This window comes from Balearica regulorum, chromosome 3 (assembly GCF_011004875.1).
Source record: "Balearica regulorum gibbericeps isolate bBalReg1 chromosome 3, bBalReg1.pri, whole genome shotgun sequence".
NCBI classification, from domain to species: Eukaryota; Metazoa; Chordata; class Aves; order Gruiformes; family Gruidae; genus Balearica; species Balearica regulorum.
In genome coordinates this window covers 10,649,095-10,665,906 of record NC_046186.1, presented here as the reverse complement: position 1 = coordinate 10,665,906, position 16,812 = coordinate 10,649,095, and the positions used below count along the sequence as shown (strand labels likewise).

The 16,812-nt window shown below is 39.0% G+C and overlaps 1 protein-coding gene across 3 annotated transcripts in view; it reads right to left on the bottom strand.

Moving 5' to 3' along the window:
- LDAH (lipid droplet associated hydrolase) overlaps window positions 1-16,812 on the bottom strand; it is a 130,091-nt gene that overhangs the window by 63,179 nt on the left and 50,100 nt on the right. For all 3 annotated transcript variants that reach the window (XM_075750522.1, XM_075750521.1, XM_075750520.1), the window contains one exon: window positions 5,566-5,735. In XM_075750522.1, coding sequence (XP_075606637.1) covers window positions 5,566-5,735 — 170 coding nt within the window. The remainder of the gene's footprint in view (window positions 1-5,565; window positions 5,736-16,812) is intronic.

Genomic DNA, 16,812 nt, shown 5'->3' with positions numbered 1-16,812 from the left:
AAAGGGTCACTGCATTGAATTCTGTATCACAATAAATCACTTCGCAGAGGAATTCTGACATGTTTCTCTCTTATGGCCTAGTCCTATTTTCACTAAATTAGGGGGGAGATTTCCAAGTAGTTCAACAGAAAGGAACTAAGTGTTAACCAGAGACAAAAGAACCAACTTTATTTCAAGGCAGAAAGGCAGCAGTGAGAGAATCCAATATTTGTCCAAGTGAGATTTTAAACCACTGCAAACCAATTTACATACCCCTTCCGCCCTCCCCATAAGTAACTATTTTCAGCACACGAAAAGATGTGAAACACAACTCATTTAGCAGGTGGGATCTCTGTGCTATGATGGCCAATTTTGCATTTGCAATACTGGCAAAATAAAATTCTATCCTTGTGCAATTCAGCTCTTGAGAGAATCAACAGCTTTAAGAAAGAAAAAACTACCAACAAACCACCTACTTGAAGCTTCTGTCTTTGGGAAATTGTATTTCAAAAAGAAGATTATCTTTGCCAGTAAATTTTGGAAAAGCTTTGATAACTTACAGAACTGATGTTGACCAAGAGACGTGATAAGTTGAAGCCTGAGTAAAGAATATCTAAACACGGGAATGTTCCTGAATACCTTCATGTGTGAACACTCTCGAGATTCCAGAATGAATCTAGAATATATTCAAAACCATTACCTTAACATATTTTGAAAATAAATTAAGCTATATCAGAAAAAGACATTTGGTTTAGAATCAGAATGTTTTTACATTACTTATTCAGGAATAGCTGATTTGCTTTAAACGTCACATTCTGTCTTACAGAGAGAGGGAAGCCACATAAGGATCCTTTTTCAAGTAGTCTATATATTTTCTTTCTTTTCTTCTGTAAGTGAATAACTATTTATTGCATTTTATGTAGCATACAAAGACATTGCAATGCAAACTATCTTTTTTTATTTCTATTTTTCACTGTTTTGCTAAAGCTTCTTTTAAAGCAAACTAATTCTATATATACAGGTAACTTTCACACACACTGAAAAAAAGAAAATCCCTGGCCAAAAGATGGCAAAGAGAAGAGCATTTCTGAAATTTCACATCCCAATCAATATCTTTGTGAGAAGGGCCATGTGCAGAGATGTCTTCTCCTACTAAGATGCGTTGTAAAAGGCTGCAGGTAATCAGGAAGAAGCAGATTTCCAGACAAAAGGGAAAAAAGCTAAAGGAAAAAAAGCTAACAGAGTTGTGACATCTGTCATTCTGTTGTGTACCTGTAGGCCATCAACGTTTCTAAGCAAGCTGTTCACAACAGATGGAACGTGGCCTTTTGGTTCAGGCATTAAACCACAAACTGAGGACTACATATGTCATGCTAAAGGTGTGATTTAGGGGAGCACCAAGGGTAATACAAGAACCCATTACTAAAATCCAACAAGGAAAAATCTGAAATGACACAACAGAAGACTAATCTATTAACAGCTAAATTTTAAAAAGAATGATAAAATATGTTTCTGGCTTTTTCTAACATCAAAAGTAACAATAATAGTATTTTATAAATGAACTCCTTCACTCTTTTAACTAAGGATTTTGAAAAATTTAAAAAAGAATAAAAGGTACCTTGCACATATAGGAGCATCATCTAAAATATCTACCTTCACAAAGCTCCAACAAAATGCTTCCCATTGAGGTCATTCAGTCCCTGTGACAACCAATAATACTAATAATGGGTGAGAGAAACATTTTTATATGAGAATTAGAAACTGGCTAAACAGACAGAAAACCAACAGCAGGGATATATAGCCAATTTCAGTAGCTCAAAAGGTAACCAAAAATGCTCAGTACCTCCTGTTAGGGATGTTTAATTTATTTATAAAGGGGAATGAGTAGCACCAACATATTTATACATCGTAAAATAATTTAGAATAGTCAGCAACGAATAAATGTTTGCTGAACTCAAGAAATCTTGGTTAGCAGATGGCCTCCTTAAGGGTGAAAGTCAGTACTGATTTATGAAGAATAAGACACATTGCAGAAGCCTTCTAAGCTACATACATTACCAGATCCTGAACAAGTTGTAGCTCCTCAAGTAAAAGACCTGAATGCAATTCATATACAGACGAAAAAACATGAAAATATGGTTATGTTACTGTAGAAATTTGTGGAATCATTAAATCCAAACTATGTTATTTTGTTATGCTTATCAGATTTCTCAAAAGAAAGTACAGAACCACAGATTTCTGTTTGGAGGAGAACACAGTGAAGGAAAGGTAAGGTGGATGCACACAAATGTGTGCACAGAAATGATGTGACAAAGTTTCCAAGGTATGAACTTGTTTTACACACAACTATTCCAACTTAGGTTTTGTTAGCTATTATTTATAAAATAAACCAAGTTCTAGCAATACACAATATTCTTTGGCACCGCTAGGGCATAGTAGCAATGCGTGGTTTTAAATTAAATATTACAGAAATTTTATTTGCGTAAAATGACACATAGTCAGAGGTTTTAAACTCTTCCTTCTCAATTACAGATTACAGGAAGACCAATGTTTACATTCTATGATGGTTTCATTCATTAATAAGTGTTAATTTATTACCACAAAGGTACTGGCATTTCAAAAGCATCATTGCAAATGAAAGACTAATCCTGTAACAGATTGAATTTCATTAGCAAGGAAATGTGTCAATCTTTTGATTAAATTAATGATCAAACTGAGTGTTTTAGAAAAGACTCAGTAGCGTCACCAGCAAAGTACAAGGAAATCCTCTAAGTAAGGATTTTGTATTTTAGAAGAGAATGCCTGGAGTATGTAGCATATTTATGAGTTAGGTTCAAGCTCCAACAACTGAGAAAATAATTTTGTCACTCAGCTTCATTTTTTAGTTCTGCTAAATGAAGAACGAAGAAGATTATGAGGTAAAGGCTAAGTATCAAGTAAGCCATATATTATTGCATTTTTCCATCACCACAGAGTGAGGCTGATTAACATTTTTACTTCTCAGGGTCAAAGTTTTAGGGCAATCTGCCAAACTCTGTGTGCTCCACTTCCCACGAGAGGTGAATCTTGTTAAGATTTGATGGCCACCGTGACAGCTGAGAAGTGTCCACAGTTACACATGTGCCAGCAAACCAAATGGCCAGGAACTATTCCCTGTCCTGCCATGGAACACGATGGCATAGGATGGTCTGTATCCACGTGGCTGAATTTCCTCCTGCCTAAACCCAGGATGTCTGCATCCAAACTAACTATTGGGAACGGTCCTGGGCCTCTGCAAGCCCAGAACCAGGCCAGGGTGCTCCTGGGAGTCGCTGGCTGCTTTGGGCCAAAAAGTCTCTTTGGGACTAGTCCAAAAACATCCCTGCGCAGTTGGCCCAGTATTCAAATCCATGCAGTAGCCCCACTTAGTTACAAGTATGGATGTCACCTGTATGGCCCTTCTCTACTAATTAGACTTAGTTAAAGGCATCACCCTAAGACTAAGTTTGTGTTAAGGAGTCTCCTGAAGAGACCGTTAACAGAAGCCTCCCTGCGAGTCAATAGGAAAATAGGCATGTGGTCCAAATCTGAATTTATCCTGAGGTAAACTGGCAATTCCTATTTAATTTCTCTTTTAATGAAATAAGAAAGCATTACTTCACAGAAGTTTGAGAAAAAAACCCACTACAGTGCCCCATTAACCTGCAGAGCACAAAGGCTGAAGAAATTAGCAGCATTCAAAACTGACAGCTGAAGAGCAACCAAGGAGGAGAGATAAAGAGATGGTACTTTCTCCTTTTCATGCATGCTAGCTTAAGTGCATCAGGTTCCCTCATCATTGTCCAAGAAAGGGACAATCGAGTCTATGTTTGGTCAGATTATGAAAAAGCTTTAAATAGGGTAACAAAAAATCAGCTAAACATACACTCCAAATATAAACATTTACTGAATTATTTGAAGAATAAATACAACATGTTAACCTCCGGCTCAGAATAATAAACTGTAAGCAATCAAAGGCTCTCAAAGCAGAGCATTTAAGACAAAAACCAAAACTCATGTAATAAAAGAATATCACATAAGAACGACACAAAAATAAAATCAAATTATCTAGCTACTAAAATACACATATGTGCTCAAAATCTTGTGGGAATGAAATATTCCAGTAAAAATAAAGGGAGAGATGGAAACACAAGTTTCTTATTATCACACTTCATATGTTATAAAAGCTAACAGTTAACTTATTTTTGGCAAAAGGACAAAGGTTGCACAACACTCTGGCTAACACAAATATTTTCTATTGTTAAATGCATCTTAAATGTAGCTTGTCATATATTAACTTCAGGCACACAGTGCAGTGTGCAGTCTAAGAGTGTTCCGTAGATACCTACATTTCAAAACATTGATGAATAGCATGCTGCCAGCATCCAGTGAGCCAGGTGTAAAAGAATTACTCAACAATTCATAGTTTAATTGAAAACAGATAAAATAATTTGTGTAATAAAGACTGTGCAGATGTTGACCAAAGAAAAGTTGATATTTTTTGACAAATTACTGCATCTGATATTTTCTAGAACACTCCCTCTTGAAAAGATAAAACAGTAATAAAAGTTCTCTCCAAAAAATGCCCTTGTTTATAATCACAAAGTGAAATATGCCTGTGGAAATATATCAAGTTAACTTCATGTTTCATGTTTTTAGTTGCTGTTTCCTTTAAAAGGAAAAAAAAAGTTAAGACGTGCAGTGGAAATGGTTATGAAGAAGTGGAAGAACCTACCCATGCATATATTAAACACAGACTTTACGCTGACACTGCACTTCCTTCCACTGAAAAATTTATAATGTAAAGGAAGAGGCAATGATTCACCAAGAGTGAACGTTTAAGAATAAAAAATTCAGAATTCTTCATTCATCACCTGCTAGTAGAGTTATTTCTAAGCCCTAACAGTTTGCCATTTCCAGGGTTGCAAGGATACGGTCCTGCCTCAGCCTTCCTATTGCTTCACAGCAACAAAGAAAAATGTTCAGATACACAAGAACATGCAGTAACACCTCTCACTCTCATCGAATTACACAAACCAAGACTGAGTTGCAAAAGCAATGATATATGCATATGTATTAAATTTCAAAAATAATGTCCTTCATAAAAGTAATCTTCACAATTTGTATTACTATTCTTTTCCCCACATTTTCCCATGTAAAGCCAGCAATTTGCTTGCCTTGAGATAAGAAGCTGCTATTAAAATCATAACCAGTCTTAATTTTTGGTATAGTAAGATAATGGCCAATTATCTAGCAATCTTTTTATAAATTATTTAAAGACAAGAAGACAACAAGAAAGTCCTATATATATTTATCACCATTATTAATCATTTATATTACAGGGGCATTTAAAGGTCCAAATTCAGAGTAAGAACTTTATTTTACACCAAATTATTATACATTAGGATTAGTCATTAATGTTTTTATTTCATTTTAATGAGAACTAGGATTGAAAGTTTGTGTATAGCAGAATATAGCATCCACAGGAAAGATATGACATTACCCATAGGCTAAGCATGTGCACTGCTTTGCTAGTAATGTAACTCCCATTCTATAAGGTTAACGTACCTGTAGTTCTGATGCTCGCTTCATCATCTCCAGTGTGATGTAGCAACCAATAGAATGAGCAATCAGTACCAGCTTTATATCTTTTGATACATTCTTTTTGAGGAAGTTCAGCTTATGCTCTACTTGTCCATTGAGTCCAAAAACATCCTCTAGCTCCTTAATATCTGTGTCTGAAACATAGAAAAAGTCCTATGTTTTAATGATAGAAATTTCAAGTATCTCGATTTTTTTCACTTCTTTGGAAAACTCTGAAATAAATAAACTTATTAATTAAAAAAAACCCCAAACCCAAAACAACTCCAAACTTAAAAATTTAAGTTACCACTGATGAATCACATGTATAGGATGTGGAGCCTTATGTGTAGCTGGGGAACAGGGAAGGATACATAAACACACAGAGCTTCACGGCACATCATCTAGCATTGTGTTTGCCTTCATTCAGGACAAGACCAAACTCAAGGCATTGGATCAGCCTAAATCAATCCAAATTTACATTGAGAGATCAGGACCTACAATAGCAATACTGCCCAGGAACAGGAGTCCCTTCACTCAAGACAAGCTATTGTATATGTTATCATGCACGAGAGACCTTCAGATATTCAAAATCTTCTGTCTTAAAATAAAGACACACAAAGAAGTCCTATGGAATAAGTAAAAAATATGAAATGCGTACATCTCAACATGGACTAGCACTTACATCAACTACTCCTATTTAGGGAGGTTCTTATTCTCCATCCAGCTACAAAGAGGAGGATCACATTAGAGCTTCACGGTTCTCAGTTATTGTGCAATTTCATTCCTGTTCTGCCAGGGACCTCCTGGAGGAGCTTGGGCAATCACTTATAATGAGGACTTCGCTACTCGCTTCCTGGCCAGTCAACAAGATATGGATGATTTGGTACCTGTAACAATTTACAGCAATTTGGGCACCTTTCTTTAACTCTTGCTCATGAAGTGGCTGACATGGCTCTCAAGTCCCCCAATCTAAGGGGGTTCACAGCTCTTCCATCTGCTAGAAAAGTGCTCTACCCACTGAACTAAAAGATATATTAAGGACACACCACTCCAATTTAAGCTGCACTACTCGATGGAAAAGACTGTAAGAAGAAATACTGAAAAAAACAGATGAAAGAAAAGAGGCAAAAAGCATGAAGGAACTAATGCCTATAGCTTATCTGAAAGAGATGTACTGGTACTAATATCACTTAATCTCTTAAACCCATGCTATTACTTCAGGGCTCAATTTCATATTCCAGTTTAAACCCCTGTTCTTTTACACTCCTTATATGTTGACTTGCAGTGCAGCTTTCATGGAATGATTTTGGTTGAAAGAGACCTTTCAGATCAAGTCCAACCCTTAACCTAGCACTGCCAAGTCCACCACTAAACCATGTCCCTAAGCACCACATCTACACCTCTTTTAGATACCTCCAGGGATGGTGACTCCACTACTTCCCTAGGCAGCCTGTTCCAATGCTTTATAACACTTTTGGTGAAGAATTTTTTTCTAATATCCAATCTAAACCTCCCCTGTCACAAGTTGAGGCTGTTTCCTCCGGTCCCATCACACGTTACTTGGGAGAAGACCAACACCCACCTGGCTACAACCTCCTTTCAGGTAATTGTAGAGAGCGATAAGGTCTCCCCTCAGCCTCCTTTTCTCAAGGCTAAACAACCCCAGTTCCCTCAGCCACTCCGCATAAGACTTGTGCTCTAGACCCTTCACCAGTTTCATTGCCCTTCTTTGGACACGCTCCAGCACCTCAATGTCTTTCCTGTAGCGAGGGACCCAAAACTGAACACAGTACTCGAGGTGCAGCCTCAGCAGTGCTGAGTACAGGGTGACGATCACTGCCCTAGTCCTGCTGGCCACACTATGTCTAATACAAGCCAGGATGCTGTTGCCTTTCTTAGCCACCTGGGCTAAATCTCCTTGTGGTAAGGTTCAGACACATGATGGGGCTCAGCTCATTACTGAGCAATGGTCCTACAGACAGCACACAGATTCCTGGCAAAAGCCACCCACCTCTAACAAGTCAGGAGCAGCTAACAGAGGTAGCACACACACAGCCCTCACCAGTCCAGAAAGTATTAGGTGTTTAACTTCCCACTTTTAGTTTATGTTGATGCCCTCTGCATCAGTTCTCCACGTGAAAAAGAGATGTGGAAGAAAGTATCCATCAGGCACCGTAAATATACGCACATTAAAGGCTACGATACGAGAAAGTTAGCTAGGGGCGCAGACCCATTTCAGATGTAGTTGGTTTTGTGCCTGCTTGGACACAGTGATAACTGAAGCCTTTCTGCTTTTGCCCTTCAAATTATAAAGGCTGACTGTTTTTTTAACATGCATGTGGTGAATTTGATAGCAATTGGTCAGTAACCTCAAATGCTAGAAACTACTAATGCTACTGTAGTGAAGTTATCGGGGTTGGACTCTGACAGTATTAATTTGAAGCCTAAGTGGGCTGGCACTATATTGCTTTTTTGATCATCTGTATGAAACATAACCTTCCAAAGCAAAATAACTGCTAAAGAATGTGTTCTGATGCCTTTTTTTTCTGAGCTTAAATTATTACCACAGAGGTCACAACAGAGAAGTTCTTCACTTAAACTAGTATTTCTACTAAAACTACTAATGTTCATATCCCAGTGTAATTTATAGTAGTTTAAATGAAAAAGGGGTTTACTAAAATGCACTCAAGGAATGCAAAATTAGATGACAAGTAGTATTTTGCCTATTAGGGTTTCTACAAGTAATGGAAAATAAAGAGTTTATTCTGTTTTCTGACACCCTAAATAAAAGCCTAAGGCCAAAACATTGTTTTTAAACTTAGTTTCTATTTCTAGCAAAAACTGTCTTTCCTACTTCTTATTTATTTATGCAGCAGCTTAACCACATGCAGGAGTGGGCTGTCTAAATCACAAGTCTAATTAAGGGTGTATATATAACACATATATAACACAGAACACTAGAAATATGATGGCCCACTGGATACAGCAACAAGTGAAAGAGTATGTTATGTTGAATACATGTATATTGCCATGTGTTGGGTTGAGCAGATCAATTTTCCCTTGTAAACATTTGCTATAATTTCCATGCTGTTTTTCTCAGGCACTGCCATCTCCAGTGATTTATCAGCACGTCTTTTAATGTGATTTTACAAGAATTTCAATTTACTTTCAGGTGAGAGCAAGAAAAAAGGAGGTGTATAAAACTAGAGAACCTCTCATGGTTCGCGAGACCTCAGAAACAAATCCTGAAACACAACATAAAATTCTATTTGTATTGCCCATACAATCTCATGATTTTGAAGCCAACCTTATAATCCATTATCAATTTAGATGACAGAAAATCAGACTTGCCCAGGTTAATGGCTGCTTTTCACTACACGAATTCAATATCTGCTCCAAGAGATGCTGAACATTGCTGCAATGCAATTACTAAATAATACAGCAAATATAGCCTAGCCCAGTCTCAACATTTTCCAAGTTAGGGTAGATAACTATGTTAGATAAATACAGGTAATTCATTATTTCAGTTACTCAAGACATTAGATATCTAATTTAATACTTAGTTACTTAATAAATAGTAGTGCAGAGATTCAGGGCAACATTTATAGCTATTGCTGATTTCAGCAGAGATGTGCCTATTCAGAACCAGTTCTGCTGCCAAAGCAAGAACCCTGAGGAAGGATATGCATCATACAGTGGAGATTAAGAGTGGAGTCAAAATAAGGGCTTTTTCCTCCTCACATGTGCCCAGACTTGAGTTTAGGACTTGAGCATACTCAACTCAAGTCTGTGCCCTGGTGTTTCCTTAAGGGAGCAGGGGAGAGCAGAGCTTGCCGAAGCAATTTTTAATTGGATGAGTTAGTTATGATTGATGAAGATCACAGAGACCCGTTCTACTGCACTGGGCCAAAGCATCCTCTGCGCAGCCCTGCTCAGCACCACCCAGAGCAAGGATGCTCAGATTCCCACATCTACTGGCCTGTCTTACACACACGCACACACACACCTCTCTCTCTTCGACTGAAAGCAAGTCCTGACAGCCAATGCTGACCCCAGAGAATTGTTTCAGCTGTTTAATACAACTTTTCCTTTTCTTCTGAAATACTGGTTTGCTGCCAAACCAAATCACATTGGCACTACTCCTAGAGAAGCCAGACTGGAGGATAAGAGTGCGGTGTGGGGTCTGGCAATCCACAGGCAAAACTCTCCTCGTCGCAAACTGACCCTGCGCTCTCGCACAGGTAAAACTCCAACGTCACGTAACCCTATACTGAAATACGCATCCCATTTTATTTCTGGACAAATATAAATTTGCCCATGCCTCGTGTCACTTCATGGTTCTCCAACACAAATGCTACAGTTCTAATAGTCCAAAATATGTGAGAGCTGGGCTGCGTCACAGGTTTGGAAGATCTATTTATTTATTTTACAGAATAAAATCGCCTAGGGATTATCCAAAATCAACATGAATTTCTTGGGTGGATAAGCTTAAATGGGTTCTTTATATAAGCAAACAGACTTGTACAAACACACTGGCAGTCAGCTCACCGATGGCTCTACATCAGAGAAGGGACCGGAGTTACTTCACCTCAGGTGTGGAATAAATGGCATGGCTGAAGGACAGCTCATTTAAGCAGTTTTCAGATAGTAGAAATTATACGACTTGTACTTTATGCTGCAAACACCCCATCTGGGCCAAGCCATGTGATTTTAAGACTTTATTTAGCTGAAGTGTATTAAAAGAAATACTGTATTTCTTTATTGTCTTTGGCAAAGCATTAATCTTCTGATGTGCTTTCAGAAAAACAAATGCACAATCACTTTAATGAGTCTCTTTTTCTGACCTCTGCTAAACCCACAGTCAGAAAACAATGATAGATTAAAATAAAGTGTTTGCTCTATGATTAGTCGACAAGTTAATCTTGCTAGGAAAGTGGACTTTGGTTTTCAGGGAAATAACAGAGAATTGTGTGTGTTTGTTTTTCTGCTGTGTATGCACAGGAAATTCTTAGGCAGAAAAAAAAAAGCGTATCAGTTAAATGAGCAGACTTTAGACTGGAGATTCATAAAATTCAACCTTTCATTAAAAAATCTCCAAAAAATCATAGACTCCTTTTTACTGAATGACTCAAAAAGATACTGGAGGCTGGATTTTCCAACACCACCCTCAAATTTGTGCATATAATTTCTGCATGCCTTTGCACTTCCCTAATTTCACAAGGGTGTCCTTGTGCATCCAAACTTCCAGCTACCCTGGTCACAACAGGTGACTGAACATTTGAGCCGAGTACATATGGACACTTGTCCACTTGTCATAGAGTGACTTTAAAGTCTGTCTCAAGATCCGCTCATGCACAAGGCCTCCAAATTACTTGTGAATAAGTAAAGGACTGTGTGAAAAGGTGACTTGTAATTACATGTCATGAAGGAAAGGGATGTAAAAACCACTGCCCTACTTGCACTGTATCTTCGGGTCATTTACTCTAGGAGGTGTACCAAGATACCTAAGGACAAACTCTAATGAACCTAGCATATGAACTCTCATGGTCAAGAATTTTCAGAACCAGGCCATTTACAGGATAAGGACAAGTATCTGGAGACTGAACCAAGGGACTGGAACAAGATTCACCTTTTCCTCGGAAGATGCTGCTCATTTCAGCTGCATGACACATCACCATGCTGCTTAATGTTAACAGTGAGGCGAAAAAACAAGTTTAAACACATGAAAATGCAGTAACATTACAAGAAAGTACCAAGAGAAAGAAATGCAATGAGGGAGAAGATATTGAAAGGTCAGTGATGACATCAAAGCACCTGAAAAGGGAAGGCACAAAGCATCAAGTACGGCCAACCAAGTAGTTCAGCAGAGCTAGCTCAGGGTCACGTTAAGTCCACTGCATCTCCATCAGACACCATAAGGGTATAGGGCCTTACGTATAGGGCCAAGTGTTTTAGACTTTATGCTCCACCTCCTTTTCCCACTACAAATACATACAAACACTGGTAAGAGGAGCAGTAGTTGTGACTGAGTAACTATTGTTCAGATGGAGCAACCCATAGAAAGTTTTGTCTTTGCCTTCAGGTACTGACAAGCAGAAAGCAACCCCAAAATTAAATTACTTAGAAGGATTGCCTGTTAAACTGGCATGCATAGTCAGAAGTCTAATTCTGGAAAATAAATAAATCATTTGATTGTTTTTGTTCTTATAGCAAAACACAGTAATTCCTCACCATTAAATAATGCCATCTGAAAATGTTTAAATAGAACTGTAAGTTTAAAAACTGAACTTTCAGGTTTGTGGGTCTATTACAGGCAAATGTGTTAGAAAATACATCCCCTAATGATATATTGCTTAAAGCCTGAATGCTTCACTCAATCTTTCATTTGATTATTGAACCCTGGATAATTTGTATCAGCAAGCGACAAAATGTCAATGAAATGGGATGGAAACCGTGAAAGAATGTCCAATAAACACTGAAGAACTCCTCCTGACACTGGGAACCAGGTCTTAAAGCATTGTGTTTTAGATTAACCCTTAGACCTTAATCTGGCCCTAGTACCCTCAGGAACTGTTCATGCAACTTTTAAGATAAACACACCACTCATTAGTGTTATTGGAGTAATTACTTTTTGTAAAGGTATCCTCCACAAATAAATTACCTTTTACTCAAGATACTGAGGTGGTCATATACATTATTTTCTTTATTATAAAAATAATGAGACCTTAATTTACAAATTGAACTACTGATTTCCTTTGCTATCTACATACCTATTGCTGGGACACTTGTTTAACACCTAATCTGTTTTTTGAAGGAAGCTGTATTGTAATCAAATTAGTACAAGCATAGTCTGACAGAATGAACTAATAAACACGACAAATACTAAACACCAAATTTTTATTAAAAACATACAGGAACACACTGAACTTATTAAATTAAGATATCTGTAAGAGAGTTCTTTTTATTTTGCATTCCCAGTCTTGCTTCCCTCTAACTCATTAGAGTAACTATTACCAAGGTATGATGATATGACATTACAAACTTTGAAGGAGAATTTTGTTGGTTGTTTCCAATTTTGACAAGGCAAACACCTTTAAACAGTGTTTTATTATGCAGTCCTACACCAATCTATGCCTCTGGAATCACTTTAACGCGCATAAAGCAAATCTAAAATGGGTGTTTTACATAGAATCATAGAAAAGTTTGGGTTGGAAGGGACCTCAGAGATCATCTAGTTCCAACCCCCCTGCCATGGGCAGGGACACCCTCCACTAGACCAGGGTGCCCAAAGCCCCATCCAACCTGGCCTTGAACACTTCCCGGCATGGGGCCTCCACAACCTCTCTGGGCAACCTGTTCCAGTGCCTCACCACCCTCATAGAGCAGAATTTCTTCCTAATACTAATCTAAATCTACCCTCTTCAGCTAACATAGATGGAAAATTTTTCTATATTTGAATGACTGCATTTTATAGTCAGTAAGCTGAATAACTACAGAAAGTGCAATTTATAAGAATTTTCAATATCATATTAATAAAAAAAGTAAAATGAAATAAAAAAACTTGGCAAGGTAGAGGTTAGAGAACCATCACTGTATAGGAGCAGATGTAAATTTCCATTGTACAGTGACCTCAAGGAGCAAAAGCACAGAGGTCTGAGCCTATGGGAAGCTGATTGTTCATGTTACGTTTCTTGTTTTGTAGGCAAAATTGAATTCTCTGTGAATTCTCTTCTTCACTTGCCCATGGAAGTAAAACTGGAAGTATTTCCTTGCTGAGGCTGACTGCTCTGCAAGATGTATCTTGATATAGGAACAAGTATAAAACTCATCATGACATCTTTAGTGTCAGACTTTTTCACAACTAGGTTACACCTTTGATGGCAGTACACTACTTGGACTATTACGGACTACTTTTCAGCAGATTTAATTATTTTGAAGAAAAAGACCTGTAACACCATGCTCATGTAGTTGAGTTGGTCATTCCAACACACCAGGTATCCCACTCAGCATACCATTTAACTTTGCAGAATACCCTCTATGAGACAAGTAACTACAGAGCACAAGAAAACAACGGTATGCCCTTACTTCACCAGAAGGTAGGCTTTTATCTAGGTTTTACTCATTTTTTTTCCCAGTTTCAAAGTCATTTTATGTCTAGATGTGCACGTCTACAGTTGCAAAATAAATAATTTCAGTACTGGCAGCCCTTCAAAATCTTCCAGGAACTCTCCCCTCTTCCAGTAATTCCCAAATGAATCAGCTCTACCACAGCTTTTTAAGGAAGAATCACTGAACATATCCTGAAATAGTCAGGACTGCATACAAGCAAACTGGTACCAAAAAACCCCAGTAACACCAGTGTAGTGGGAATCCCTGAACACGTTTACTCTTCCTGGGGTGCTGAGGTTTCTGGGCATTCCAGAGTAACTCCACAGCAAAGACAAGCCACCATAGTGGTTGTCAACATAGCTGGGCTCAGCCCTCCCAGGTGAAGTACACCTCTCCGGCATCACAAGAAAAAATAAGATAAAAAGAGGAATTAGGAATAAAACAATGAGGTAGCCTTGCATTGGTAGAGACTTCATAAACAATGAGAGGAAGCAAAGCTCATGTAGTCTACAACTATCTGAAAGGAGGCTGTACCCAGGTGGGTGTTGGTCACTTCTCCCACGTAATAAGTCGTAAGACAAGAAGAAATGGCCTCAAGTTGTGCCAGGGGAGGTTTAGATTGGATATTAGGAAAATTTTCTTCACTGAAAGGGTTATCAAGGTTTACAACAGGCTGCCCAGGGAAGTGGTTGAGTCATCACTCACGGAGGTATTTAAAAGAGGTGTGGACGTGATGCTTAGGGTCATGGTTTAGTGGCGGACTTTGTAGTGTTAGGTTAACGGTTGGACTTGATGATTTTAAAGGTCTTTTCCAACCTAAATGATTCTATGAATCTACTTGAAGATCTGGTAGTTGAGAAAATGAAGTCAATAACAAGACCTTCAGGAAAAAAGTGTGCACTTAGGTGTGCACTTCTACCTGAAAGGGCTCCACATTCAGTCTGAGCCTCTGGATGGATCATTGTACCAATAATGTCCGTCCAAGCAACATCGAGAAAATCTTGCTATTTCCATTATCTTGATGATTTGCTGAGCTTACACCACAAAGAAGGCTAGGTTGCAAAAATCAGTGTAGGACCCCAAAACTCACTTTCACTCTCCAAAAACTCTATTTTCCTTGCTTTGCCTGACTAGCAGGCAGTACTCCTGCAAAGTCTGCCTTGAGTGTTTCCCTTAGTAATACTCACTTCACATGTGATCTGAAATAGTATCACCCAGTTTTGCAAGGACAAACACGCTTCACTGGCGTTTGAATTATCTTGCACCATCAGCTGAGGCATGTGCCATATGAGTTTCTCCAGGAATAACACAGTTAGTCTTGGAAAATAACACATTGTTCCTTAAGGTAATGGTAGAGCTCAGAAGGTTGTGATAAGTGGCACAAACTCTAGTTGGAGGCTTGTAGGTAGCAGTGTGCCCCAGGGGTCAGTACTGGGGATGGTCTTATTCAACATATTCAATGACCTGGATGAAGGGACAGAGTGTACCCTCAGCAAGTCTGCTGATGATGCAAAGCTGGAGGAGTGGCCGACACACCGGAAGGCTGCACTGCCATTCAGCGAGACCTGGGCAGACTAGAGAGCTGGGCGGAGAGGAACCAAATGAAATTCAATAATTCGAATTCCTGCACGTAGGAAGAACAACCCCAAGCAGCAGGACAGGTTAGGGGCTGACCTGCTGGGAAGCAGCACTGCAGAGAAGGACCTGGGAGTCCTGGTGGACAAGAAGTTATCCATGAGCCAGCAGTGTGCCCTCATGGCCAAGAAGGCCAATGGTGTCCTGGGGTGCATTCAGAAGAGTGTGGCCAGCAGGTCGAGGGAGGTTATCCTCCTCCTCTACTCTGTCCTGGTGAGGCCACATCTGGAGTTCTGTGCCCAGTTCTGGGCTCCCCAGTTCAAGAAAGACAGGGAACTACTGGAGAGAGCCCAGTGGAGGGCTGCGAGTATGATGAGGGGACTGGAGCATCTCTCTCATGAGGAAAGGCTGAGAGAGCTGAGTCTGGTTAGTCTAGAGAAGAGAAGACGGAGAGGGGATCTCATCAACGCTTGTAAATATCTAAAGGGTGGATGTCAAGAGGAAGGGGCCAGACTCTTTTCAGTGGTGCCCAGTGACAGGACAAGGGGCAACGGGCACAAACTGGAACACAGGAAGTTCCATCTCAATATGAGGAAAAACTTCTTCACTCTCAGGGTGACCAAGCACTGGAACAGGCTGCCCAGAGAGGCTGTGGAGTCTCCTTCTCTGGAGATATTCAAAACTCACCTGGACACAATCCTGTGCAACTTGCTCTAGGCGATCCTGCTTTAGCAGGCGGGGTTGGACTAGATGACCTCCAGAGGTCTCTTCCAACCCCCACCATTCTGTGATTCTCTGTAATTCTTTACTAAAAAGCACATTAGTATCAAGATCTTTTCATGTTTGGCCAGATCTAAGATCTTCCAATTTAACATGGGGAAAATTCAGTCTTGAAACTGAGGCACAGAACTTTGTTACTGAATGAAGCAACTAAAACCAACTTCAGTAAATAGCATACTCTAACAACAACTTACGTTTGTACAGTTTAACAATGGAAGAAAACCAAAATAATGTTCTGTACATTACCAAGACTGGGTAAATATAATACAGGAGGTAAACAAAGGGCAGTGGCAATTGTATTAGTGTTGAAGGGAATAAAAATGGATGAATATCACTTCAAAGGAACTGATTCAGGTGATGTATGATAAATGAGGTGTTGCACTGCAGTAGGCGTGTCTAACAGTCACACCTATTGAAAACAGCACTTTGAAACTTTGGGAAGTTTAAACAGATACAAATAGAGAAAGAGAACAAACAAGGGAGAGATGAAGTTTGGAGGAAAGTAAGACAGCTGGGCAAGGAAGACAACCCATGTTATTCCACAGACTAGGAATAAAAAGAATTATTTTAAAAGTAGGAGAAAATGAGAAGGAGTACACTATGATGTTAAGAGGGGGAAAGGGGGAAAAGCAAGCAGCTGAGAGTATACCAGGAGGGGCAGTTACACAGTAGCACAAGTAACAAAACAGAATTTGTACTTCACAGCAACTGGACAGATCAATAGGTGACATTTTCTGAAGTGCTTGACACTTCTACTGAATCCAAGCT